This window comes from Mixophyes fleayi, chromosome 2 (assembly GCF_038048845.1).
Source record: "Mixophyes fleayi isolate aMixFle1 chromosome 2, aMixFle1.hap1, whole genome shotgun sequence".
NCBI lineage: Eukaryota > Metazoa > Chordata > Amphibia > Anura > Limnodynastidae > Mixophyes > Mixophyes fleayi.
The window spans coordinates 237,425,478-237,452,075 of record NC_134403.1 but is presented as its reverse complement, the minus strand read 5'-3'; the positions used below and the strand labels follow the sequence as shown (position 1 = coordinate 237,452,075).

The window sequence follows — 26,598 nt, the reverse complement described above, 5'->3', positions numbered from 1 at the left end:
AAGGCATCGTTTGTCACCAAACTGTTCTTGAATGGTTGGGAGAAGTTGCTTTTGGAGGATGGTTTAGTACCATTCTTTATTCATGGCTGTGTTCTTAGGCAAAATTGTTAGTGAGCCCACTCCCTTAGCTGAGAAGCAACTCTACACTTGAATGGTCTCAGGATGCTTTACTGTTGGCATGACACAGGACTGATTGTAGCACTCCCCTTTCCTTTTCCGGACAAGTGTTTTTCCAGATGCCTCAAACAATCTGAAAGGGGATTCATCAGAGAAAATGACTTTACCCAAGTCCTCAGCAGTCCAATCCCTGTACCTTTTGCAGAATATCAGTCTGTCCCTGATGTTTTTTCTGGCGTGAAATGGCTTCTTTGCTGGCCTTCTTGACTCCAGGCCATCCTCCAAAAGTCTTCGCTTCACTGTGCGTGTAGATGCACTCACACCTGTCTGCTGCCATTCCTGAGCAAGCTCTGCAGCTGAATAAACTTTAGGAGACTGTCCTGGTGCTTGCTGCATGTTCTTGGGTGCCCTGAAGCCTTCTTCACAACTATTGAACCTCTTTCCTTGAAGTTCTTGATGATCTGATAAATGGTTGATTTAGGTGCAATCTTACTAGCAGCATTATCCTTGCCCGGGAAGCCTTTTTTGTGCAAAGCAATGATGACTGCACATGTTTCCTTTCAGATAACCATGGTTAACAGAGGAAAAACAATGATTTCAAGCACCACCCTCCTTTTAAAGCTTCCAGTCTGTTATTCTAACTCTCTGCATGACAAAGTGATCTTCAGCCTTGTCCCTTTCAACACTCTCACCTGTGTAAATGAGAGAATCGCTGACGTGATATCAGCTGGTCTTTTTGTGGAAGGGCTGAAATGCAGTGGAAATGTTTTGGGGATAAAGTTCATTGTCATGACAAAGAGGGATTTTGACATTAATTGCAATGCATCTGATCACTCTTCATGAAATTCTGGAGTATATTCAAGTTGGCATCATAAAAACTGAGGCAGCAGACTTTGTGAAAAATATTGTGTCATTCTCAAAACTGTTGGCCATGACTGTATACCCACTTAAATCCCTCCAAGAAGTGGGGCTGTACACCAGTTTTGTTGACCAGACATCACAAATCAATCTGATTACCATAAACAACCACATCTGTGAGCAGTTTGGCCACATATGGGGGGTCATTTTCAACTGTTTAATTCATTTAAGTATCCGTTCAAACAGCTGAATGACCCTGTGCCCTACCTCAAACATGATCATCTTCCTATAAATATAAGCCATCTAAAATTTGTAAAATTATTGTGATGGTGCCAAGCAGTGTCATCACACCAAGGACAAGGTTGTTTAAAAGATCTGCTGGACACAGTGAGTTTAATGGTCTTTACTGTCAACTGTGTGCCTCCAACTGTGTTCCTTCTAGTGATCTCCACTGCCTCCTTTGTGACTGCAGTTGCCATAGAATGATGAGAACGGTCCTGTCTCTCTGTTCAGCAACAAGCATGACACTGTTGGAAAACAGTCATCTATATACAGTCACTTCAAGCTGTAAGATAACCACAAGAATGCCGGCGCAGCGACAAAGTAAAAGCCTCCTCTAGAATTGGCAGAGGAAAGACGTTCCATTATGATTAATAGCGGACTGTTACCCTTACGGTTTTAATATTTCTAAATTGACTGGTTCATGATTTTTGTTTCTCTGCCTTCTGTTGTCTCTTCTTTTACCCACTGTACTACACCACTGGTGGCTGTACAGAAATGGCATTCGCCAATGACTGCTTTAATATTTTTGGAAGCTGAAATGCTGCTGTCTAACAATAGCCACCTTTACTTTCACCACCAATTGTTGTTCCACTACCTTCTGTATTATGTGTTCCCCACACCCCTTCGATTTTAGACTCATGTTGGTAGTGCCCTCTTTGTCTTCAGATCCCCTCAATGTAACAAGCTGCAAAATATGTTTATAAATAATATAACTTAAAACTGGCTGTACATTTATTATTATTATTAGTATTGTTTATTTGTAAGGCGCCGCAAGGTTTCCGCAGCGCCGTACACAGTACAAACAGTAGACCATACAGGGTAAAACAGTACAGAACATTAAACATAAAATACCAATACTTCAGAAACTCCGGGCAGGCAAATACAGTGGAGACGGAGCGGAAGAACAGGTATGGAGACAGAAGGAAAGAGGGCCCTGCTCATAGGAGCTTACATCCTAAGGGAGGGTGAACAAAATCAGGCACAGAAGGGAGCCAGTGAAGCTAGGGGAGAGAAGAAATGGGGCCAGGGGAGAAACAGAAGAGATGAGAGGTTAAGTGGATGGTTGGTAAGCCTTAAGGAACAGGTGAGTTTTAAGTGCCCATTTGAAGGAGCACAGGTTGGGTGAGAGACGGATGGAGCGAGGGAGGTCGTTCCAGTGAAGGGGGGCAGCGCGGGAGAAGTCTTGGATTCTAGAGTGGGAAGAGGTAATCAGAGTGGAGGAGAGTCGGCGATCATTGGCTGAGCGCAGGGAGCGGGCAAGAGTGTGAATGGAGAGGAGGTTAGAGATATAAGGTGCAGTAGAGTTGGAGAGAGCCTTGTAAGTGGTGGTGAGGAGTTTGAAAAGGATTCTGTAGGGGAAGGGGAGCCAGTGTAAGGCAAGACAGAGAGGGGAGGCAGAGGAGGAGCGGCGTGAGAGGAAGATGAGTCTCGCAGCCGCATTGAGTATAGAGCGGAGGGGGGCGAGGTGGGAGCAGGGTAGGCCAGTAAGGAGGAGGTTGCAGTAGTCGAGGCGGGAGATGATGAGAGCATGGATGGTAGTTTTGGTGGCATCTTGAGAGAGGAAGGGACGGATGCGGGCAATGTTACGAAGTTGGAAGCGACAGGCTTGGGCGAGGGATTGGATGTGGGGGGCAAAAGAGAGAGAGAGGAGTCAAGAGTGACTCCCAGGCAGCGGAGTTGGGTGACAGAGGAGATAGTGGAGTTGTTAACAACAATGGAGAGGTCATGGTGGGAAGGGAATCTGGGTGGGGGAAAGACAATGAGTTCAGTTTTGGAGATGTTAATTTTAAAGCATGAGGACATCCAGGAGGAGATGGCTGAGAGGCAGTCAGTTACACGAGAGAGGAAGGAGGAGGAAAGATTAGGAGAAGAGATGTAGAGTTGAATATCATCAGCATATAGGTGATACTAAAGACCGACTGAGGAGATGAGAGCCCCAAGGGAGGAAGTATAGAGTGAAAAGAGTAGAGGGCCAAGAACAGAGCCCTGAGGGACTCCTACAGGGAGATGGGAGGGGGTGGAGGAAGAACCAGACGTGGATACAGAGAAGGAACGGTTAGCAAGATATGAGGTGAACCAGGCATGGACAGAACCGGAGAGGCTGAGAGAGAGAAGAGTTTGCAGTAGTAGGGGGTGGTCCACGGTGTCGAAGGCCGCGGAGAGGTCAAGGAGGATAAGTATAGAGAAGTGACCCTTGGATTTGGCTGATATGAGATCATTAGTGACTTTAGCCAGGGCTGTTTCGGTGGAGTGGAGGGGGCGGTAGCCGGATTGGAGAGGGTCAAGGAGGGAGTTGTCAGAGAGGTGTCTGGTGAGGCGGCTGCAGACAATCCGCTCGAGTAATTTGGAGGCATATAGGAGAAGAGAGATAGGGCGGTAGTTTGCAAGAGAGGTGGGGTCAAGATTGGGTTTCTTGAGGATAGGGGAGATAAGAGCGTGTTTGAATGAGGATGGGACAACGCCAGAGGAGAGTGATAGGTTGAAGAGTTGTGCGAGGTAAGAGCAGGCAGTAGGAGAGAGAGAGAGCGAAGGAGCTGGGAGGGTATGGGATCAAGAGGACAGGTAGAGGGTGGAGAGGAATTTACTGTTTCCAAGTTGACTTTTGAACGACTCCCCTTCCCCTCCCCTCGCCTTCAAGTCAGGTTGAGTTCCAACCTAATTTTTGGTTTAGCCTACTCATGTGGATTCATACACATGGTCATCCAGTCGACCACTAACAAATTGACAACTAAATATGTAGATGTGTGGCAAACACTAGATTGGAGAGTAAGCGATACTATCAGTGTGCACTAACAATGCAATGAATAAAAGGAAAAGTAGTTTTTGGCCTGTGCATGTATTTCAGCTACAATTATCACCACTTCCCACATTTTTTTTTATATCATTTATTTTAAACCACAACTTTAACCAGCAGAAAACAATAAAACAATAGTGTGTACATGTAAAGGTATACTCAAGCAATGCTTATCTCATTGTTTGTATTTTGTGCCTGCAGGACTTGAAGCCCAGCAATCTTGCTGTGAATGAAGATTGTGAGCTGAAAGTGAGTGAATATTTGCAGATCTATAATTACACAAAATAAATGTGGTACCCACTTTTGCCCAATCTGAAATGCACCTTATTATTTTGGTATGGATTTGAAAGGTGACACATGGGAAATTTGATATCAAGTGACTAACTCAAAAGCTGAAACAAATTTCTCTGAAAGTAAGGCTTATGGCTTTTTTTGGGTTAAATTTTATAAAATGTATGTTTTCAAACCTTATGAGCTTGACCTGAGTGTGTGTACAATTTGTTTGTGTATATAATTACATATGTATATATATATATATATATATATATATATATATATATATACATATGTGTGTGTGTGTATATATATGTGTATATATATATGTGTATATGTGTGTGTATATATATATATATATATATATATATATATATATATATATATATATATATATATATACATATGTAATTATATACACAAGCAAATTGTACACACACTCAGATCAAGCTCATAAGGTTTGAAAACATACATTTTATAAAATTTAACCCAAAAAAAGCCATAAGCCTTACTTTCAGAGAAATATATATATATATAATAATGGAAAAGCAATAATAATAATATACAACCCATCATAGAAAAACCCTAAAATAGCAGATGGAAACACAGGGGCAGTGGATTCTATAAGTGGGCAGCAGTACGGGAGAAGCCTTGTAGACAGGAGTTAGAGGTTGTTAGAGCTTAGACAATGCGCAGATTGCATGTTGATCTGAAAGGTCGAGAGGCTGAGCATTTTGATATGAGATGTGAGGTGTGTTAAGGGTTAGTGGTGTTGAGGGATTATTAGGTAAGGGTGAGTGTGAATATTATGTAGTATATCTAATGACTGTTGTTTTCAGTTGAATTCATGTATGCCAATATATATTGTATGTAACCTTGTAATGTAATCTCAACGTGTGGTTTGCTTGAAGACATGAGTTTGAACTTATGCAAGTGTAATTAATCTTTTGAAACTAGCAAGACCCGGGATAGATAAGGGTCTTGGAAGAGTTTGAAGCCCCAAAGTTGTAAACCATCTAGCTAGCCAAGTAGAACTAGCAAATGTGGGAAAACAGGTCTTGTGAACATTCCGATTTCAGGACATCCCTAGCTCCCTTTGAAAAGCCCTGTGACATTTAGGAGATCAATCTGTCCGTTGACAGCTAAACTCCAAAGGTGGGGGGATGAGGGCTATGTGGCAAAAGGGTTTAAAAAATTCTGCTTTAGACATCAAATTGTGCGTTTTCATGAAATGTCGCATTTTCCTCAATTGTGTTCCTTCACACATTAGGAGGTAAATGTATGAATCTCCGGATTCTTTATCTCCGGCGTGTTCAGCCTCTTCAGCGCTTAAATTTAAAGCGGCGCTGCATTGTAAAGGGAAACTTCCCTTTACAATGCAGCGCCGCTTTAAATTTAAGCACTGAACACGCCAGAGATGAAGAATCCGGAGATTCATACATTTACCCCTAGGTCTTAACTATTAAGTAGTTACTCTGATTTCTTTTTTATTTTCTGAAACTCATTTGTGTAACATATTGTGTCTTGTTAATAATTTTTGAAAATTAAGCCTTGGAAACATTTTTAAATTAAATAAATGTAATCTAGTGTATTCACCGTGATTCTTTCTGAAGTTACAAAGCCCACGGAGGCTCATGCTACATGTGTATGTGATTTTAAGTGTGAAACATTAAGAAGTGGTTCTGGCGAATGTAAGGACACCATAATAAATCCTTTGTGGTGGCAGAAAATGTGTATTTATTGCCAATTGACTAAGGTGACGCCAGTCATGGCCAGCTGTTCACATTGCTGTATCTGGGGCAGGCTGGGCGTTTGTGGCAGTGAGTCATTTTAATTGGATTCTGGGGATCCAGTGTAGGGGTTTTTAAAGTGGTGTAACAGATGTGGAGGGTTGAGAAAAGGTCAGTCTTGCTGCAGCGTTTTGGATGGTTTGAGGTGGGCATAAATTCTGGCAATGTTTCTAAGGTTGATTCGACTGGACGAGCGTTTGGATGTGACAAGATGGTGGACTTGGGAGACTGAGGAAATGTTGTGTTATTGACGGTGGGGGAGATTTGAGGGGAGGTTGGGACTTTGGGAGTATAGACGATAAGTTCTGTGTTTGACATGTTAAGTTTTAGGTAGCTTTGAGACATACATGAGTAGATGGGAAAAAGACGGTTGGCTACATGAGTGAGATAGTACAGAAGGGGAGAGATCGGGGTAGAGATAGATTTGCTTGTCATCAGCGTAGATGTGGTACTGGAAGCCGAATAAACAAATTGGTTCTCCAAGAGAAAATGTGTGCAGTAAGAAAAGTAAAGGGCCAAGAGCAAAGCTATGTGGGACCTCAATGGATAGTGGGACTGTAGTGAAGGATGTAGCAGGGGTAGAAACAATAAAGGAGCAATTTGATAAGTAGGAAGTGAACCAGGAAAGAACTAGGTCACAAAGGCTAATGGAGTGAAGGATGTGTAGGAGAAGAGTTTCATCAACTGTGTCTAAAGCAGGAGAGAGGTACACAACGATGAGAAACTGAGAAATTACCCTTAGACTTTGCAGTAAGTAGATCAGTGTTCACTTTTTTTGAGTCTAGTTTCAGTGGAATGTTGGGGCCGTATGCCTGATTACAGAAAATGGAGTGTGTAGTGAGATGAGAGAAAGTGAGACAGGTGGTTGCTTCCAAACTACATGAGCGATTAGTGTACAAAGGGGAGAGGAGAAGTCGATCTCTGTTTTAGGAAGGCTCTGGAGGTTGGGAATTGACTTACTTCTGCGTCTGCACTGTCCATGCGACCTGTCGGGTACTTCCGTGATCGGAGAAGCTTGAACAGTTGCGAACCCTGCTGCTTCACTGAATCTGGACCTGAAGAGGAGACTTGGGGTTTGCTGGGAGTCATGGCCATAGCTCGGGTCTGCAGCAGCTCCGTCCATGTGGCGCTGTCATTGTTGTGAGTTACATGGGAGTTTGCTCTGCACAGACTGCTGGGACCTGCTTTCTGACCCCCTCAGTTAAGGGGGAGAAACCTCTTACTCTTATTCTAATTTCATTACTTTCTAACCTGATAACGCTTGACCATTACAGAGGATGAGTAACCAGTGGGAAAAAGAATATCCCCAGCTGTCATTTTGATCTTGACTCATTACCAGGAGCGATGCGTCTATTCGCTGACTCAGTTCCCACCTTCCCACCATCCCACTATCACTGTATATACTGTATATTTTGTTTTATCTGGAAGGACCCGTGGCTTCTCTGTGGTTATAGACTGGAGCAGGAATATGCACTTAGTGGTCTGGAGTTGCCTAAGTTTTGACATACTCTACATATTTGTCCTGCTGTTGGTGTTAGGGCTCGATTACAAGCTTTCCTGAACTTGTGGTTCACAAAACTCTGATCCACTGCTTGTTAACGAACAAAGTCCCCCTAACCCTTTGTAGCTGTAGTCAAGTCTAAGCTATTTAATAATTATTGCCTTTCAATATCCCTAAGGTTCTTTGGATCAGGCCATTTCATCATCGCCGCACAATTATATGTAATTTAAAGTGGCCTACACGTTTTTCTCTTATTAATATGGGGACTGATAATTCCTTTTGCGTACTAAGTGGAACGTACACTGGTGCCAGAAATACAGCAACTGGGCTGCAATAGAAGCTTTCAGGAACATTGCTGGTTGCACATAGCCTGTCAAACATTGGAAAAACTGGTCATGCAGTAGCCGTTGCTGCCAGACTGGAAAAATATGCATGTCAGCCGTCTGATACCAGTGACCCTTTAACATATTACTGGATCAAGCTCCTAACAGTCATGGTGATGCACCTTCCCTTCAACAAGTTCTCCATTCTATAACCTCTTAAAAATTTTACGGATGAAATTAGAGATGTACAGGCCAACCTTCGGAAAATGTGTTAGAGGGTAGGGGAAGCTGAAACTGAATATCTACCTTGGATGTAATTGCTCCCATGAATTTTCAACAAATCGGCCAATGCAGAGATAACATGATGGATCTAGAGCAGGCCTGTCCAAGCTGCGGCCCTCCAGGTGTTGTGAAACTACAAGTCCCAGCTTGTAGTTTCACAACACCTGGAAGGCCGCAGGTTGGACAGGCCTGATTTAGAGGGTAGACTTAGGTGAAATAACCTTAGGTTTATAGAACTCCCGGAAAAAGTGTAGGGCCTTAGCCCTGAAACATTCCTCAAAAATTGGCTTACAGGAATTTGGAACTGGAGGCTTTCTTGTCGCACTTTGGGGTGGAAAAATGATGGTCCCTTTCCACCGCAGCCTCCTCAGCCTTCTGCCCATTTCCTTTCTTTTATTACTTAGCTACTGCACTTCATGGACCGGGATGATATCCTCAAGATGACAAGATAGCAAGGGCCTTTAAAATATGAGAATCTCCCAGTATTAGTGTTTACTGATTTTGCCCTGGATATGCAGAGGAGCCATTCACAGTTTATACAGATAAAGAAAAAGCTGTGAGAACTTCAGGTTCCGTACACTGTTTCCAGCTTGGCTGCGGGTGTCAGCAGATAGCATATCCCGGCAAAAAATAATGGGAAATTGCGCTCAATTATCTTAGTGTTAGATGGATATAGTCAAGATGCAAGTGTTAAATGAAAATAAAACAACATTTAATTTACCATGCAGTAATAAAACAATTGGAGTGGCAACAGAAATTAATTAAATAAGTAAAGCATTAAAATGGCCAGTAAACAATCAATAAAATAAATCAATGCTTGGTATCAAACTTAGTCCGTGAAAAGTCAATCAAACAGAGTCCAAACACCGTTCAACAACACTTCCAACGAAGCAGTAGAGAAAAAGGTTCAAATAAATCCCATATGGAGATGGTGAATTCTTTAAAACCCAACCAGATAGCAGGCAGCGGGATCCATTAAAAAGTAAAAAAATAAAAAATAAAAATAAATAAAAATAAAAAGTAAAAAATAAGTCTACCAACCTCAGTTGCCGACAGATGTGAGAAATATACAACCTAAAGCCGGTAATAGTAGGCGGTGCAGGGATCCCTGTTTGTTGATAACGCTATCCGCGCTCCTAGAGATCCTAGATGCCGACAGACAGGGGGGAGAGATGGCGTGCGTTCCACAGTGGAACGCACGTAACTTCCGGGTATCGTGACTTCCGGTGACGTCAGTCGTGTGAGCGTGTCTCAACGCGTTTCATTCGCTTAGGCGAATTTCTACCCCTGAAGAAATTCGCCTAAGCGAATGAAACGCGTTGGGTCACGCTCACACGACTGACGTCACCGGAAGTCACGATACCCGGAAGTTACGTGCGTTCCACTGTGGAACGCACGCCATCTCTCTCCCCTGTCTGTCGGCCTCTAGGAGCGCGGATAGCGTTATCAACAAACAGGGATCCCTGCACCGCCTACTATTACCGGCTTTAGGTTGTATATTTCTCACATCTGTCGGCAACTGAGGTTGGTAGACTTATTTTTAATTTTTTATTTTTTACTTTTTATTTTTATTTTTATTATTTTTTATTATTATTTTTTATTTTTTACTTTTTAATGGATCCCGCTGCCTGCTATCTGGTTGGGTTTTAAAGAATTCACCATCTCCATATGGGATTTATTTAAACCTTTTTCTCGACTGCTTCGTTGGAAGTGTTGTTGAACGGTGTTTGGACTCTGTTTGATTGACTTTTCACGGACTAAGTTTGATACCAAGCATTGATTTATTTTATTGATTGTTTACTGGCCATTTTAATGCTTTATTTATTTAATTAATTTCTGTTGCCACTCCAATTGTTTTATTACTGCATGGTAAATTAAATGTTGTTTTATTTTCATTTAACACTTGCATCTTGACTATATCCATCTAACATTAAGATAATTGAGCGCAATTTCCCATTATTTTTTTGCCTAGATTTTAAAGGGATAGGATATTCCCTTTCTGGTAATAGCTGCTTTTGTCTTGCATTAGAGTTGAGCGCTACCATTATTTGTTTATAGATAGCATATCCCATTGCTTTTTTACTACTCCACAGGAGGTAGCGGACTGGCATGTGAGTAGACCACTAGCTAGCTTTTTTTTGGAGGGGGGTTTATGCCAGCAGCACTTATGTGATTATTTAGTTTCTCTATTTGTTTATACCAATTTGTTTTTGTTTTACTAGTTACTGTGTTTCCCCGATAATAAGACACTGTCTTATTTTTTTCGAAGGGGAAAAAAATTGTATAGGGCTTATTTTCGGGATAGGTCTTATTCTAATTAACAGTGACAGCAATTTCAATAAACAGGTAATTATGAACAATAAATCTTACCTTTATTCAAAAATGGTCATGTCATCTTCTTCAACAACATCATCATAAGTGTCCATACCCCGAATTCCGACCTGGATTTCTTGCGCCTCCATTTTCTGCAGAAGAAGTGGACCCAATCTGTCATGTCCAGCAATATAGCTCTCCTTAAATGAGCATGTCTTGTCCAGGTAGCCTGCTCGTAGTGCATTGGCGACTCAGCTGTCAGTAATTTTATCCCATGACTTCTTCACCCAAGTCACGACCTCTTGCAGACGGGGCTTCACAAAGTTTCCACGCTGATTTCTTTCCATTCTATTTTCAATGTAGTCATTGACTTCCATGCGTAAATGGTTCTTGAATGGCTTGTTTATTGCAATATCAAGAGTCTGGAGATAGGCAGTCATTCCTGCGGGAATCATTACTTTATCTATTCACTCTGCAAGGAAGATCTTCATGTCTTTAGCGCCGTGAGTGCTGGCTGAATCCCAGACTATCAGACCTCTTTGGTCACCTCGCAAAACAAGTGGCAGCATTAAATCCAGCCACTTACTAATAACTGCTTGTGTGCACCAGGCTTTTTCGGTTTCAAGAACGTAAATGCCTGAAACACGTTCAATCTTGTCTTTCTTGCCCTTACTGATGATTAGAGGTGTGGCTTTCTTTCTATCCAGACGAATTGCCAAAACACAGGTAACTTGTGCACTTTCGGAGCCAGTGGTGGGAATGTAGATTGACGTGGCACCCCTGTGATTAACTGTCGTTTGAGATCCTTGACCCATAAACACTGCAGCTTCATCCATAGCAATCATATTGCAGGTTTGGTATTTAGAAAAGTCGATCCCATCAACAAAGGACTTGAATGCAAGTGCACGTTTAATTACTTCAACATCTTCCAGCTTAAACAGTGTTGTTGATCTTCTTAGAGACAGTTCATATCGCTGAAGGAAACCGTCCAACCAGTGTTGTGATGCTTTGAATCCTTCTGGGACCATTTCAAACTGTGGTGTCATTGCAAGGGCAAATGCTTGAATATCAGCCCTGCGTACAACCAACGCCTTTGCTCTCCTGTCAACAATCCATTCACCAATGAGGTCTTCCAGCTCAGGATATAAGGGTTGCCGACCTGATCCAGACCCGCGCTTCTTAGCTTTTCCCTCATCCACCTGTTGACTGAGCTTATTGTACTCCGCTCGCCATTTTCGGACCAATCGGAGATCCAACATCTTTTCTTTACAGAAAGCTGAAAGATTCTTGCCTTGTGAGTCCTCCACAATTGCTTTCTTATACTCAACGGTATAGCTCTTCCTTTTTTCACTCATGTCTGGGAGTCAAAACAGACAGGATAAGAAATAAAATGATGACTGTTATGCCCCCTCAGTCCTGCTTTTTCCCATATCATGCCCCCTCAGTCCTGCTTTTTCCCACATCATGCCCCCTCAGTCCTGCTTTTTCCCCACATCATGCCCCCTCAGTCCTGCTTTTTCCCACATCATGCCCCCTCAGTCCTGCTTTTTCCCACATCATGCCCCCTCAGTCCTGCTTTTTCCCACATCATGCCCCCTCAGTCCTTTTTTAATACTTTACTTACTGTTTCTTTCCTCCTTCTCTTTCCTTCTTTTCTGTTCTCCGCGGCGCAGCTACAAATGACGCTGGCACGCATGGGGGAGGGTGCGCGCTCACTGTGAGACAGTGAGCGCTGCAGCTGTGATTGGATGCCACAGCGGCATCCATTTCATGCATGGAGGCGGAGTTGGGGCCATGGATTGAAGCGCAGGGACCGGACAAAATGGGGATTAAGGTAGGTCTTATTATCGGGGTAGGGCTTATTTTGGAGCATAAAGGGAAACCGGGAGTAGGTCTTATTATCGGGGTAGGTCTAATTATCGGGGAAACACGGTAGTATCGATAATTTATGATGGGTATCTGGCCTCCTGTAGCCTAATAGTACAAATAGTTGTTTGTTTTTTCTTTCCTTTTTCTCTTTTCTCTGATTAGTTGATCAGTTACCACACTAGTAGTGTATTCTAAAATCAGCCTCACTATATTTTGCGTTCAGTCTAAGGGGAGATGTGTCTGGGGTGTGATGTGTTTTGGGCTTTTCTGCACTAAGTGGGTTTCTTCACAAACTGTTTGGAAATGCACAGTTAAACAACACAGTTGGACAAACATTGGACAACATCTGAAAACTTCCAAGAACAATTTACATCTGCTGCAGCCTATCTCTGCACTACTTCTCTATCTACACCAGGTGTCAGGGAACATTTTTACCTTTTACCCCAAAATATATTTAGAAATGGCGACGTTACCCCCTTGATTAGAAATTAAGGAAATAATAATAATAGTAATTAAGGAAATCATATATTATTAATTATTTGACTTCTAACCTGTATGGAATCGGCTTCAGCTTCAAAACTTCAGGTTTTTGAGAAATGATGTTGCTTCATTGTTGATATGAGAGCATCAATATTGGGGCATTTTGATGTCGGAGCAATTTGGATACAGTCTTCAGCGTCCAATCGATTTCTCTGCTTTGTTTTTATGTTTGTTAAAGTTAAAAATCAATGTTCGCAAAGGTAGGTTGTTGCAAAAGGCAGCAACTTTTTGACTGCCTCCTCATGTGCAATTTGGAATGCCTTTGCAGCTGTCGACATCCAAATATTTGAAAGATCTGTTTTGCTTTCAAATGCAATACGTGCTTCATTATCGCATCGAAGTTCAAGAAGGGCCTCTGCCAACCCTTGAGGTTCTTCTGGTACAACATTAATTTCACATTGAAATGGGTCTACAATCCAACCGACAGCATGTGAATCAAGATCTTGAAAGTAATCAGAGAACCGCTCTTTGAGTTTGGTAAGATGCCTTATAACTGTATCCTTGATGTCTTCAAAAGTAATATTTGCACAATCTTCCAAGAACAAAGCTAACTTTGAAAGGGTAGCTATCTTTTTCTGTTCAGCTTTCTGTCTCCAATATAAAAGCTTTGATCCAGAAAATCTTTTCTCTGGCTGAAATTATATTTATGTTTTTTCCTTGCAATTCTTTGTTCAATACATTAACATGCTCAAACATATCAGCTAAATATGCGAGATGTGCAACCCATGTGGAATTTGTAAACTTCTCTGCGAGAACATGCTTTTGATCAACCAAAAAAAAGTTTCAAGTTCAGTTTTGAGATCCCACACTCTGTTCAGAACATTTCCACGTGAGAGCCACCTTACTTCTGTATGATAAAGTAGGTCTGTATATTCAGCCTCACCATCTTTACATAATTCACGAAATAATCGCGTGTTTAGTACATCTCCTTTGATAAGATTGACAATCTTGATAACATCATGCATGATGGCTTCCAGTGCAGGTTCCAAATGTTTCACAAGTAATGCCTGGCGATGGATAATACAGTGGTTTATTTCAACTTTTGGATTTTTCTCTCTCACCAAAGCCGAAAAAACATTAACATGACCCAACATAGCTGGAGCTCCATCAACAGACACAACAACGCAGTCTTCCCATTTTAAATTGACACCATTAAAGTATTCATTAACTTTATTGAAGATATCAATACCACGAGATCGCAAGTCAAGAGGCGAACACAACAACAATTCCTCTTCAATGAGATGTAAACCTTTGTAGCGGACATATACCATCAGCTGCAAATTACTACTAACATCTGTAGTCTCATCAAGCTGAATAGCAAAGTATTTACTCTCTTTTATTGAGGTAATAACGTCTTGCCTCACATTTTCTGCTAAATAGAAATTCTTCCTTTAACAACTCTTTCAGACAAGGGCACTGAATTTAGTTTGGCTTCATTCTGACCACACATAATCTCTGCCATTTTCAAAGCTGCTGGTTTAACCAATTCCTCACCAATAGTATAAGGTTTTTTGTTCCGGGCAATCAACCAGGCCACTTCAAAGCTAGCCTTTGATGCTGAACGTTGATTGAATGTACCTTTCAAGTTGCTGTCCAGTCTTTGTCTTTTGACAGACATTTCCAAATTTGTGAAATATTCCCGCGGTTTTGAACTCAGATGTGGGTGCAAATTATCCAAGTGTTTCTTCAATTGACTCTTTTTGAAAGATTCTGCAGTCAGTACTTTTAAACAAACAACACACTGTGGTTTCATTATTCCTTTGTCGTCAATTTGGGTAAACCCATAATCAAGGAACTCTTCCTGGTATATTCTTTTTCTATTTGATGTCATCTGAAGGGTAAAAAAGACAGTGATTGGAAAAGTTGTAACCTTTCAAAACACGTTTAGAGAGCACAGAAAGGAGGTTCCATAACCCCTGCAATTAATTGTAATGCACACTGTACCCCCAGAAATTGATGACATATCCTGCTAGTACAGTACACAGCCTGGCAGCAATTGATGAGGATTACCATATCATACCACAAACTCTAAAAACAGTTTGGATGAATCTCTTCCAAGAAGTTGTATTTGTAGCTATAATTACAAGGACATTATGTTCCATATATAAAAAATTAAATGAAAATACAATGAAAATATATTTATTCCAATAAAATTCCAAAAGAAGTCCGATTCCCCCAAAACAAGCAGTATGAAATTCTCTTGGACAGACACAAAAAATGATGACACTTGCTGAAAGCTGTACAAAATGAACACATGGAAATTGATTTAAGCAACAATGTAAAACCATCCAAAGAGAGAAAAAGACACCAATGCACCTCTAATTGAGCACCAGGTGGTGCCTGATTGTTGTGCAAGGCTCTAGTTAAGCATCTAATAGTAATGCAATTGAATATATATATCTCCATAGTTTTGTTTCCCCCTCTCTTACTTCCCTCACCCTATATGCCTCTGTTATTTTACTTACTTTTCTATTGACTTTCTCTCTTTTTTTTTTTTCTTCTTTTCTGTTCTTCTACTTTTGTTTTTTTCTGCCGCTGCTCGACTCTGCTCGTCATTGAAATTGGCGTCGGGCGTGATAACGTAACGCCCGACATTCAGTGGGAGAGAGCAGGAGAGGGGACTGCTGGGAGCCGTCGGGCCGCGCGGTCATTTGATTTATTGAAGGAAAAAAAAAAACCACTTTGGAGCCGCGGTGTGTGGTTACCCCCGGAAAAGTAATTTTTACACCATTTGGGGTAATTTACTCCTGTTCGCCGACCACTGATCTACACAGAACACTGCAAATAGGTATTTCTTTCAACTCCCTTAACTCTGTTGCTTTTACTCTTAAATCACAATGCTTAACAAATCTCTTTTACTACTCTCCTTTCATGGCTTTATTTTTAAGACTGTATCATCCTTCACCCTCCCTGCAACACAAACATTTGTCCACATTGTCCCTTCATAACTCCACTCACCCCAATTAAACACTATTTATTTTATCTAACCGGAACAGCCGCCTCCTCTCACCAGAAAATGAAAGGCCACACACTTTACAATCCTCTTACCTATCTTTCTTTCTCTTTGCTTCTATTAGGTGGTGATATCCCCCACACTCCTCCTCTACAAATACAGCAGAATACTACTGAAATCCATCAAACCTCAAACGCATCACCTGTCTCACTTCTCTTCTAAAGTTCTTTAAATGTGCACTTCGGAATGCACGTTCTGTTTGTAACAAACTTACTTCCGTAGACTACCTCTTTCTCTCAAACAACCTCAACCTTATGGCAATAACTGAAACATGGCTTACACAATCAGACACTACCTCACCTGCAACCCATTTATATGGTGGCCTCCATTTCTCCCACACCTCCTAAACTTGGAGGCAGACAAGGAGGTGGGGTTGGATTGCTTCTCTCCCCACAGTGCACATTCATATTTCTACCAAATGTCCCATCACTTACATTCACATCTTTTGTAGTACATGCTATTCGGATTTTTAATCCATTTTCTATGCGTGTTGCTGTGATCTATCGTCCCCCTGGAGCGCACCAACAATTTCTTGAGGATTTTGTTGCATGGCTCCCTCACTTATCTTCTGACATCCCCACCATCATCATGGGGATTTCAACATCCCCATTGCTATTCCATGTTCCAATGCTGCTTCCAAACTACTTTTTCCCTGTTGGAAATAGGTTGTGTGTTCGGGTTGCAGTGGATTAAATAACACCTTACACTCAGATTGTGTAACAGATATATAGTTCATTTGATGTAAAGAATGAATATAAAATAGTAAATTTACTACGAAAGAAAGTGAGATTAGTACAAAGAGTAAAGATAAGAAAATACTTAGCGGTTTCCGACAGATCATCCAGTAGCTCATTTTTCATAGCAAATTAGCTAATATTCCATAGGACCCCGCCTTTCTACTCGTCGGCCTGACACGTAAACTCGAAAGCTAGGAAGTCTACTTGTAACAAACTGTTGTTTGGTTGTAACAACAAGTGCTTGGCATTTTAGCAGCATTCCAAGCTGAGGCGATGTTAAGTCACAGATACCTTGCTTTTATTAACAAGGACCCTAAAATCATTTGCATATAATGTATAAACATAATCTCTGACTTCTATTGGTCTAATACTGATAAAAGCTTAAGCATGTTCAGTAGGCCCAAAGTCACCACTCTAATTAGAAATGTGTAGATTTTTCTAGAAAGACCTTGATAATTTTAAGTATTGTGACATTACTTGTTATATAAATTAAATCAGGCATTTGATTGGTACAATAGAGATAAATAGATTCTTTTCTCTGTGTAGTAAACACTGAGACAGTGCCCAGGTACAATATGTTGCCATTGCCTTGAGTCTGCCTTGTTTACAGAAAGCATTTAAAGTAATACACACATGAAAGTACAAAACAACAAAATGGAGTTTCAGCAGGCATTTTGTCACACCTGCCACACTACTTTCTCCAACTTCCTTCCTCGAACCTCTCCCAGAGGGTTGAATCCCCTACTCATCGGGATGGCCATTGCCTTGACCTTGTTTTCTCTAGATTATGCTCAGTTTCTGATTTCTTTAACATTCCTTTTCCCCTCTCTAATCATCACCTTATCAACTATAAGCCCACTCCCAGTACTTTAACTTCTCTGCTATCAAACTCTACCAAGCCGCCTCATACTCGCAGAATTCTTGACTATTAATGTTCAACAGTTTTCCACTTCTCTTCAACACCTTCATTCCCCAATCTCTACATTCTCCTCTGCTGATAGGACAGTACCTCATTTTTACCTGACAAGCAATCCGCTCAATTCCTTTTCAGCACCATCTGACACCCTGTCTTCATTTGATCCCACAAATGAAGATGAAGTATCTACTCTCTTCTTATCTCTCTACTCTATCTCCTGTCCTCTTGATCCTATACTCTCACAAATCGGTAGATCCCTGTCTCCTGTGCTCATTCCACCTCTAACTAAAATCTGTTCTCTCTCTGTCTCTCTTGTTCTGAAAAAGCAAAATTCACTCTAAAATTACCACCCCATCTTTCAGTTCCCATGCCCCTCCGAGCTTCTAGAAAGACTTGTCTACACTCACCTCACATGTTTCCTTTCGCCAATCCTCAGTCTCTCACTCTCGACACCACAGGGACTGCGTTGATGAAGGATGTCAGTGATTTCATCACTGCTAAAAACAAAGGCCAATACTCTCTTCTAATTCTTCTGGATCTCTCTGCTGCTTTCAACACTGTTGACCACAATCTTCTCATACAAATGCTACAATCCTAGGTCTTCAAGGCACTGTGCTACCCTGGTTCTCATCCTACCTATCTAATCTCTCTTTCAGTGTTAATTTCTCTGGTTCCAACTGCTTTGCTTCCTTTATCAGTAGGGGTCCCACAAGTTTCAGTACTCTGCTGTTCTCTTTCGATAACACTTCTCTTGAAAAACTAATATGTTCCTTTTGTTTTCAGTATCTTCTGTATGCTGATGATACCAAAATGTATCTGTCCTCTCCCGATCTCTCGCCATCTGTGTTGTCCCACATTTCTGTCTTTCTGCCATTTCGTCCTGGATGTCCTCTCGCCAACTTAAACTTTAATCTTTCAAAAACATAGTTAAGAATTTTCCCACCCACCAACAGAACTTACCTACCTGACATTTCTATTTCTGTTGACATGACCATAAATCCCACCCCGCTAAGTCACTGCCTATGTGTGATCCTTGACTCAGACCTTTGCTTTATTCCCCACATCGACTCTATGGGGGGTATTCAATTGTTAGCGAGTTTGTAATTTCGAGCGAGTTACCGTATATACTCGAGTATAAGTCGACCCGAATATAAGCCGAGGCACCTAATTTTACCTAAAAAAACTGGGAAAACTTATTGACTCGAGTATAAGCCTAGGGCGCTACTAGTAAATTTAACTTTTTATAGATGTTTTCATACTGTAACTTTACCTAGATTGCATCACATTAGGCTAATGGCTACCTGGTACACCATTATTATGCCAATTTGCTAATCAATGAGCTGTAGCCTATGTTCCAGGTTTGGGCAACCTTCAGCTCTCCAGTTCTTCTGGACCATAAGCAGCTGCCACAGGCTGAAACTTGTAGAACATTATGTAAATCCATACATTGCAGTCTCTTATCTGTTTTCTGATGTTAGGCAAACTTTATGTCTCTGCAGGGAATCAGCAGAGGTGCCGATCTAGTGATTATGGCTGACAGTGGGATATTAGCCTTTTGCCTGTGGCGTTGATCAGTGCCGCTAGGTTTGTGCAATTTTTCACTGATGTCGCCTCTTCAGTGCATAATTGGTATTTTAGGTCAGAGAGATCAGTGACAGGGTAGATGTTAAATGGTCTATCTATCTCAGCTCCGGTGTTTCGTAGCGGCAGTAGCAGATTACAGTGTGCCGAGTATGTATGGGAGAGCAAAAGAGGTAAGTGTCAACGATCAATTCCAACTGCGGGAGTCCTTTAAACTGTATATGACACTCGCGGCAGGTAAAGAACCAAGGGCGGGTAGAGTCAGTCACAGCTCTATTTCAAACTAGCAGCTCTCTGATTACTGGCGCTGCTCTTCTCCCTCCCAGCCTGGGTAAATAATGCTCTGTCACCCACACTTCTCCTTCGCTGGTTTTTAAGGTCAAGCCGTGATGTGCGGCTGCTCCGTCCCTATCCTCTTATCTGTTTTCAATTGCAAACTATGAATCCAAATAAAAGTGTGAATGAATAAAGTTTGTTAAAACCCCCCCCCCCCCCCGTTTAAGTAAGCGCTCCGTGCTTGGGGACTCGAGGATGATGCGTCCCAGGCACTGCACTCACCTTTTGGGTCTATCTGGAAGCCGAAGTTGCAGTGAAAGGTGGACATTTCCCAGCAGCACCCGGAGCCCAAGACGCAGACGATCAGGAACAGCAGTCTGCAACGGGACCCGGGAGAACTGCTGCGCATGCGCAGTCTAATGCCGGGCAGCATCTGAGCGAGTGCTCAGCTATTCCCAACGTGGTTCTGCGCAGTGTGACATGATGTCAGAGGTCACTCTGCACAGGCCGCACCTGCACCACCCACCCTGCCAGCTCTGCTGAAGCCTGCATTGTGCTCAGTACGGCACCTCCTCTCCCTCCCTGCCGCTCACCTACCTCACCCCGAGCATCACTCGAGTATAAGCCGAGGGGGGACTTTTTCAGCACAAAAAATGTGCTGAAAAACTCGGCTAATACTCGAGTATATACGGTAAGTCTTTTTTTTTGTTTTCTAATTTTCGAGCGCGGAAACTTCTCCCGCAATTCTAATCTCTCTTTTTTTTTTGTTTTTGTTTACCGAAACGGTCTTATCGCGCTCCAAACGTTTGTCAATGTTAAAGTATAGGCTGGATGCGAACGCTCTGCAGAAAAAGCTATTCAATTGTTTTTTAACGCTGTGGGTGAAACAGGCAAATCTGCTGTTTCATCTCGCACCTCCTTGGTCTGCTCAAAGAAAAAAAAAAAATTTTAAGTTAAGAAGAATATACATTAAACTGAAAAAATAGGTGTAAAAGTTCATAAAGATAACCTAAAAACTGAAAAGTACTATTTTTTTAAATAAATAAAAGTGTAATAATAATTTTTTGAAAGTTCCCCCTTTAAAAAAATCCATTAGTGGTGCACCTCCGTCAGCTCTCATCTAAATTGTGAAAAGTAGCATGTTATTTATTTATTTTTTAAAACCAAAAGCGTTTGCTCCCCACTCTATTTAGTCTTAACCCTGGCAGGCTATTGCTGTGTGTGTTTTAAAATCTTTGAAAAATTTTGCATAGGGTTCCCCCTATTTTAATTGAACCAGCACTAGGCAAACCAGCCGGGGTGATAGGCACGATAGCAGGGGGGGGGGAGGGGGGAAACGCAGTTTGGGTCCCACGGCCATATTGACTAAACACCCACAGACTTCAGCGCTGGGCTGGATTCCCTAGGGAGTGTAGTCCGTTGAAATAATGTAAGCAGGCCACCCCCCTAGGGACACCCAGCCCAGTGCCAATAGCACTAGGGCTCTTCCTACTACCCCTGGGCTGTGGGTAGTAGGGTAATAAATGGGGATTTTGTATGAAAAAAATAAAATTAAAAATTTTGACTTGTGGAACTACATGTCCCAGCCAGCCATGTTGGCCTAAATAGTGTGGGCATGCTGCTACTTGTCTAACTACAAGCACCAGCGTACCCATGGCACCCAGTGCATGTTTGCACTTGTAGAACCACAAGTGCCAAAATGCTCTTACACCCACGGCTGGCTGTGATCTGTAGTTCCACAAAGCAAAATGTTAAATAAAAGCACAACACCCTCATTCCAGCCACAAATCTTTATTAAAAATAATAAAACCCCAAGAAATACAGTAAACACCCTCATGTACACCATAGATTTTTATTAAAAACAAAAAAAAACAAAATACTCGCCATGGACGAAATCCTCAGTTTTCTGATGCTTTACCTACACACACTCATTTACGCAAAGTCCCAACAAATATTTGTACCTTCGAAGAAATGTCCGGCTTGCCCACTGTCCCACAAATATTTGTACCTTACAAATGTCCATGCTTGGCCAGTTCTCAAGAAATGTTTGTAAATGGCAAAAAATTTACCTGCTTGTAAAATCTTTAAATCTGCTGTCCGGGGGGGGGGGGAGGGGGGGCATTGTTGCTTGCAGTGCTGGGGCCCTTCTTGATTGCATTAATTTTCTTTTTTTTTTTATACTAAAATGACTGCCTTAACCACTCCTCATTTCAAACTCGCTATAGAGCGCGAGGGGGTGGATGCAATGTTAACAATTGAATTGAGCGGGGTTTTTTTCACGAATTTCACCCGTCTCGCTAACAATTGAATATGCCCCTATATATAAATCATGTTACACACATCTAAAGAACATTTCCAGAATATGCACATATCTTACACAAGACATTGCAAAAACTTTAATTCATGCAGTCATCTCCTGCATTGACTATTGCAATTCCCTCTTTACTGGACTTCCCCTAAACAGACTCAAACCCCTACGATCTATTTTGTACGCAGTGACCAGTCAGATTTTTCTTGAAAATCGTTCTTCCTCTGCTGAGCCACTCTGTGTCTACATTGGTTGCCTGTTTTTTACAGGATACGTAATAAAATTGTTCTACTAACGTACAATGCCATCATCAAAACTGCACCAACATACATCTCCTCCCTTGTCTCAAAATATCTCCCAACTCGACAACTCTGTCAATCCTCCTCTGCTAATGACTTTTACTAAACTTATTGAGGATAAGGGGCTAGTGGCTATCTGGAGGTTTCAGAATCCGCCCATTAAGCACTTCTTGCCATTCTCATTCTCGCTATTTCTTTTCTTGCATAGATCAAATCCTTACCTTGTGTTGACTGTCCCTCTAATATCTGCTGCAAACTTTCTCCCTAAGGGAATTTCAGACCATCTCCCATCATGATTGACATTTAACCTTTTGACAAACAGGGGAATACAATTCAGAAAACTCAACCCTTTTTGGTTGACACTCATGAGATATTGGCGTCAGATTTGACCGGGCTTTGGGAGGGATGTTTTAATAATTCCTTAGCCGTTAGCGCAGGTGTACTAAAGGATGCCTTTAAAACCTACTTGAGCGGTGCTTTTATAGAAAGTGACCGGGATTAATAGTTTTAACTGGAGAAAGGAGTTGAAGCAGAGGTGCCGTGAAATGTAGGCCATGTATATTGGATCTCTCTTACTGTCCGATATATTAAACTGGCTATACACACAGACTGAGTGATCAAACTACATCATTGATAAATCTGATCGTAAACTCCTATTTTCTAGACGCAATCTGTATTTCCCAGCAGATATTGGTGGTAGTTACTTGGTTTGTCTGACCCAGTATGAAATGTTCAGCAGGACGATCCCATCGATCATGGATACCAGACACACGAAGCACTTTGAGGGAGATAAAATAGTTAACATTTTCTGTGGATATTACAAACCTTGATATATGTCGCAAGCTTCATATACAACCTCCCAGCCCCCAGACTACCTAGTTAAAATCAAACTGCCTAGCCTTTCCAGTTTTTTTTTGGGTTCTTCCATAACTGAAGAAGAAATAGATCATGCCCTTATAATAAGGATCCTTTAAAGAGCGTAAGGATGCCCTATATCCGGATTCCTACTACCCTATATTTGTCATCACTGCAGATGTCTAAATTCAAATGCCAAATGCGGTTTATGCCTGGCAGTCCACCATCACCAGTGTTCAAGATCTCTATACATACCAGATGGCCCAGAAGATGGATGGAAGGGCAGTGGTGTCCTTGGATGCTGCCAATGCCTTTGACTCTGTTGAATAGAAATACCTGTGGCAAGCACTGTCTCACTTTTGTATGGGGGACGGCTTCATCCACTGGGTGAAGCTTCTTTTTCTGCATCAACGACTATATTATGTGTAAATGGATATGCAACCGCCATTGTCACGGTGTACCCAAGTGGACTTTGGGTCTCCTGGGTCTGTCTAGATTGATGCTTCTCTTACCCAAAGATGCAAAATCTAACGAGGCAGGTTGTCTTCGCCAATGATCCTCGCAAGGAGGCATGGGTTTTGCGGCCACTGCCCGCAGGTCGCGGTCCTCCAGGCGAGTGCTAGATGAAACCCACTAGGAGAGTTGAACAGCAGATGACAATGCAATAAACAGGAGTCGTCAAGAGCAGGCTGTGGAACACTGGAGCATTGATAAGTCACGGTAGATAACTAATAGCGAAGAGAAGTCCCAAGACAGGAGACTGAACACGAGGAGGTGACACTGAACAGCACCATGGTGAGTCACTGGAACAGCTGGTTGGGCCAGATAGCAATTATATAATGCAGAGAGAGCATCAGGGAGCACTGGTGTGAGCACAAAGAACAGGCACCTATCTGCTATGTCAACTGCACCTGAAGGCAAGATGGCGCCCTCCATCAGAGAGGAACAATGTCTACCACCAAAGAAGCCGCCTGCGTGGAGAAGGTACATTCGCTTCAGCGTGTGACATGATCCCCCAACCCCCTTTTAAAGCTGGCCACTGAACACCTCGGGACAATCTTCTCTTTAAATTTAGAATGAAAATTTCGGAGAAGAGCAGGAGCATGTATATTTGAAGCTTTGACCCAAGAACGTTCGTCAGGGCCAAAGCTTTTCCAGTCCACCAGATATTTAACCGTACCTCTGGATGTTTTAGAATCAAGAATTTGTGTAATCTCAAATTCCTCCTGTTGTTGAATCTTGGGTGGCGGAGAGGAAGATGTAGTAGAGGAGAATCTATTGATGATTAGATGTTTGAGGAGGGAGATTGAGAATGAATTAGAGATGCGTAGAGAAGCAGGAAGCTGTCATTTAAAGCACAGAGGGTTGATGACCCGTAGAATTTTATAAGGAGCGATGAATCGGGGAGCAAACTTCATCGAAGGTACTTTAAGTTGAATGTTCTGGGGGGAGAGCCACACCTCCTCTCCTACTCCAAAGTGCAGGAACTGCTTGACTCCTTTTGTCTGCAAAGCGTTTGTAGCGGTTTGAAGATCTGCTGAGACGGATAACAACTTGAGACCAAATTGTAGAGAAGATCTTTGTTTACACTCTCCATTTGTCCATTAGATTGCAGATGATATGCAGAGGAGAAATTCAGTTGAATGTTGAAGCTTTTACACAAGGCACACCAAAACTTGGAGATAAATTGGACCCCATGATCCGAAACAATTTCCTGAGGGCAACCACGGAGCCGGAAAAACTTCCTTAATGAAATTTTGCGACAGGACCGAAGAGGAAGAAAGACCTACAAGAAAAATAAAATGGGCTATCTTTAAAAAGCGATCCACCACCACCCAAATGGTGTTAAATTCCCTGCTAGGTTGAAGGATGGTGACATAGTCCATACTGATCTGTGACCATGGTCTAGAGCAGTGTTGGCTAACCTGTGACACTCCAGGTATTGTGAAACTACAAGTCCCAGCATGCTTTGTCAATATATGGCAGCTTATTGCTGTAAGAATATGCTGGGACTTGTAGTTTCACAACACCTGTAGTGTCACAGGTTAGCCAACACTGGTTTTGAGGGTACAGGAAGAGTCAATAGAGGACCTGTGGAAGTCTGATTTAAAGATTTGTGTTGGGCGCAGATGCTGCAAGCAGCCACAAACTCTTTAACGTTTGTTCGGGGAAAGGGCCACCAGTAGGTCTGAGAGATGACTTTGTTGGTTTTGAGAGAACCTGCATGGCCGGTGAATCGGGAGTCATGATACCAATGGAGGAGTCACTTTCAGAGTTGGACTGGAACAAAGGATTTGCCAGGAGGTGAAGCGGAGGACACAGATAAGGCCAGTAGGCACTTAGGATGCAAACTAGGGCAGACCGAAGGCAGGTCTGAATCTTGGCTTGGATCGAAAGTTCGAGAAAGAGCATCTGCTTTCTTGTTCATATGGCCGGCTTGTAAGTCACAGGCAGATTAAAACGGGAGAAGAAAAGTGACCAACGGGCCTGACGGGGGTTAAGGTCATATAGGAGAGGTGTGCCAGCAATAATATATAGCAAAAATGGCCGAAAGTTTGTATATATTCTGAAATATTTATAGCAAAATACACTAAAAACAATTATGATGTAAAATACTAAACAAACAGATGTAGTAATAATACTGTATATTAAAAGCAGAATCAGAGTCTGCAAGAAGTGATAAAAAAATTGACACAACTGACTGAGTAATGTAATAAAACACCACTAATAGTAGTTATTTCTGATTTTAAAAAGTTGTGTATATATCCCGACTACAGTACATGGTATGAGTATGCAGATGGTAAACAAACTTAAAGTGAGTGGCCAGTCCACTCAGCAATCCAAATCCACAAATAGTGGGTAATTAAAGTATTATTTCTAAAGTGAATATAGATTATAATAGATGGAGATTACCTCGTTCAAAATAAATTGTTGGGAGTCATTCTCCCTCTATGGAGCGTGGTGGCTGTTAGGGATAAACTCCATCTCCTGATGTACATTAGGGATAAACTCCCTCTCCTGATGTACACGCAGCCAAAAGTAAATCCACATTCAAATCACTTCCTAGTGAGCTTGTTCTATAGATATAGGTGGGCTAAATTACACCTGAGGGAGCATATTGGCTGTTAGGGAGAGAAAATCCCCTTCCTGTTGTCTGCGCAGCCAGAAATTATATTCAAGATCCGAGTTCATGTGTAGCACATTGTGGAGTAACAGCTATTCTCCAAAGGAAGAGTTGGTAGATGATGTTTGAATCTCAGGGAAAACAGATCTTTCGTCAAGTCCAATAGTAAGTTCATCAGTGTGTGGAGTGGAATAATCTGCGCGTTTCGTCAGTGTACACCTGACTTTTTCAAGAACCTGATGGGGGTTAAGGCACTGAGCCGTCTAGAGATACAAGAGGTTCTTATGATCCGTGAAGATGGTAATCACATGCTAAGCTCCCTCAAGGAGATAGGGCCAACTTCATAGCCAGTATTTCTTTATTGTCAGTGGTGTATTTCCGTTCGGCTGGTAAGAATTTGCGAGAAAAGAAGGCGCAGGTTAGGAGTTTATTGGCCAGCGATTTTTGTGAGAGCACAGCATTTACTCTAATCGCTGATGCATCTACTTTGAGGAAGAACAGTTTGGAAATTTCAGGTTAGGGGACGTCTGAGGATAGGGGCAGAAGA

At 42.0% G+C, this 26,598-nt stretch overlaps 1 protein-coding gene across 16 annotated transcripts in view; it reads left to right on the top strand.

Moving 5' to 3' along the window:
- The window catches only part of LOC142138751 (mitogen-activated protein kinase 14), a 138,803-nt gene that overhangs the window by 38,967 nt on the left and 73,238 nt on the right, over positions 1–26,598 (top strand). For 13 of the 16 annotated variants that reach the window (XR_012688107.1, XM_075195665.1, XM_075195669.1 and 10 more), the window contains one exon: positions 4,253–4,300. The exons of the other annotated variants lie outside the window; for them this stretch is intronic. Coding sequence is in view for 12 of the 13 variants with exons in the window: in XM_075195665.1 (XP_075051766.1) it covers positions 4,253–4,300 (48 nt within the window). In the remaining variant the exon portion in view is untranslated. The remainder of the gene's footprint in view (positions 1–4,252; positions 4,301–26,598) is intronic. 16 annotated transcript variants of the gene reach the window in all.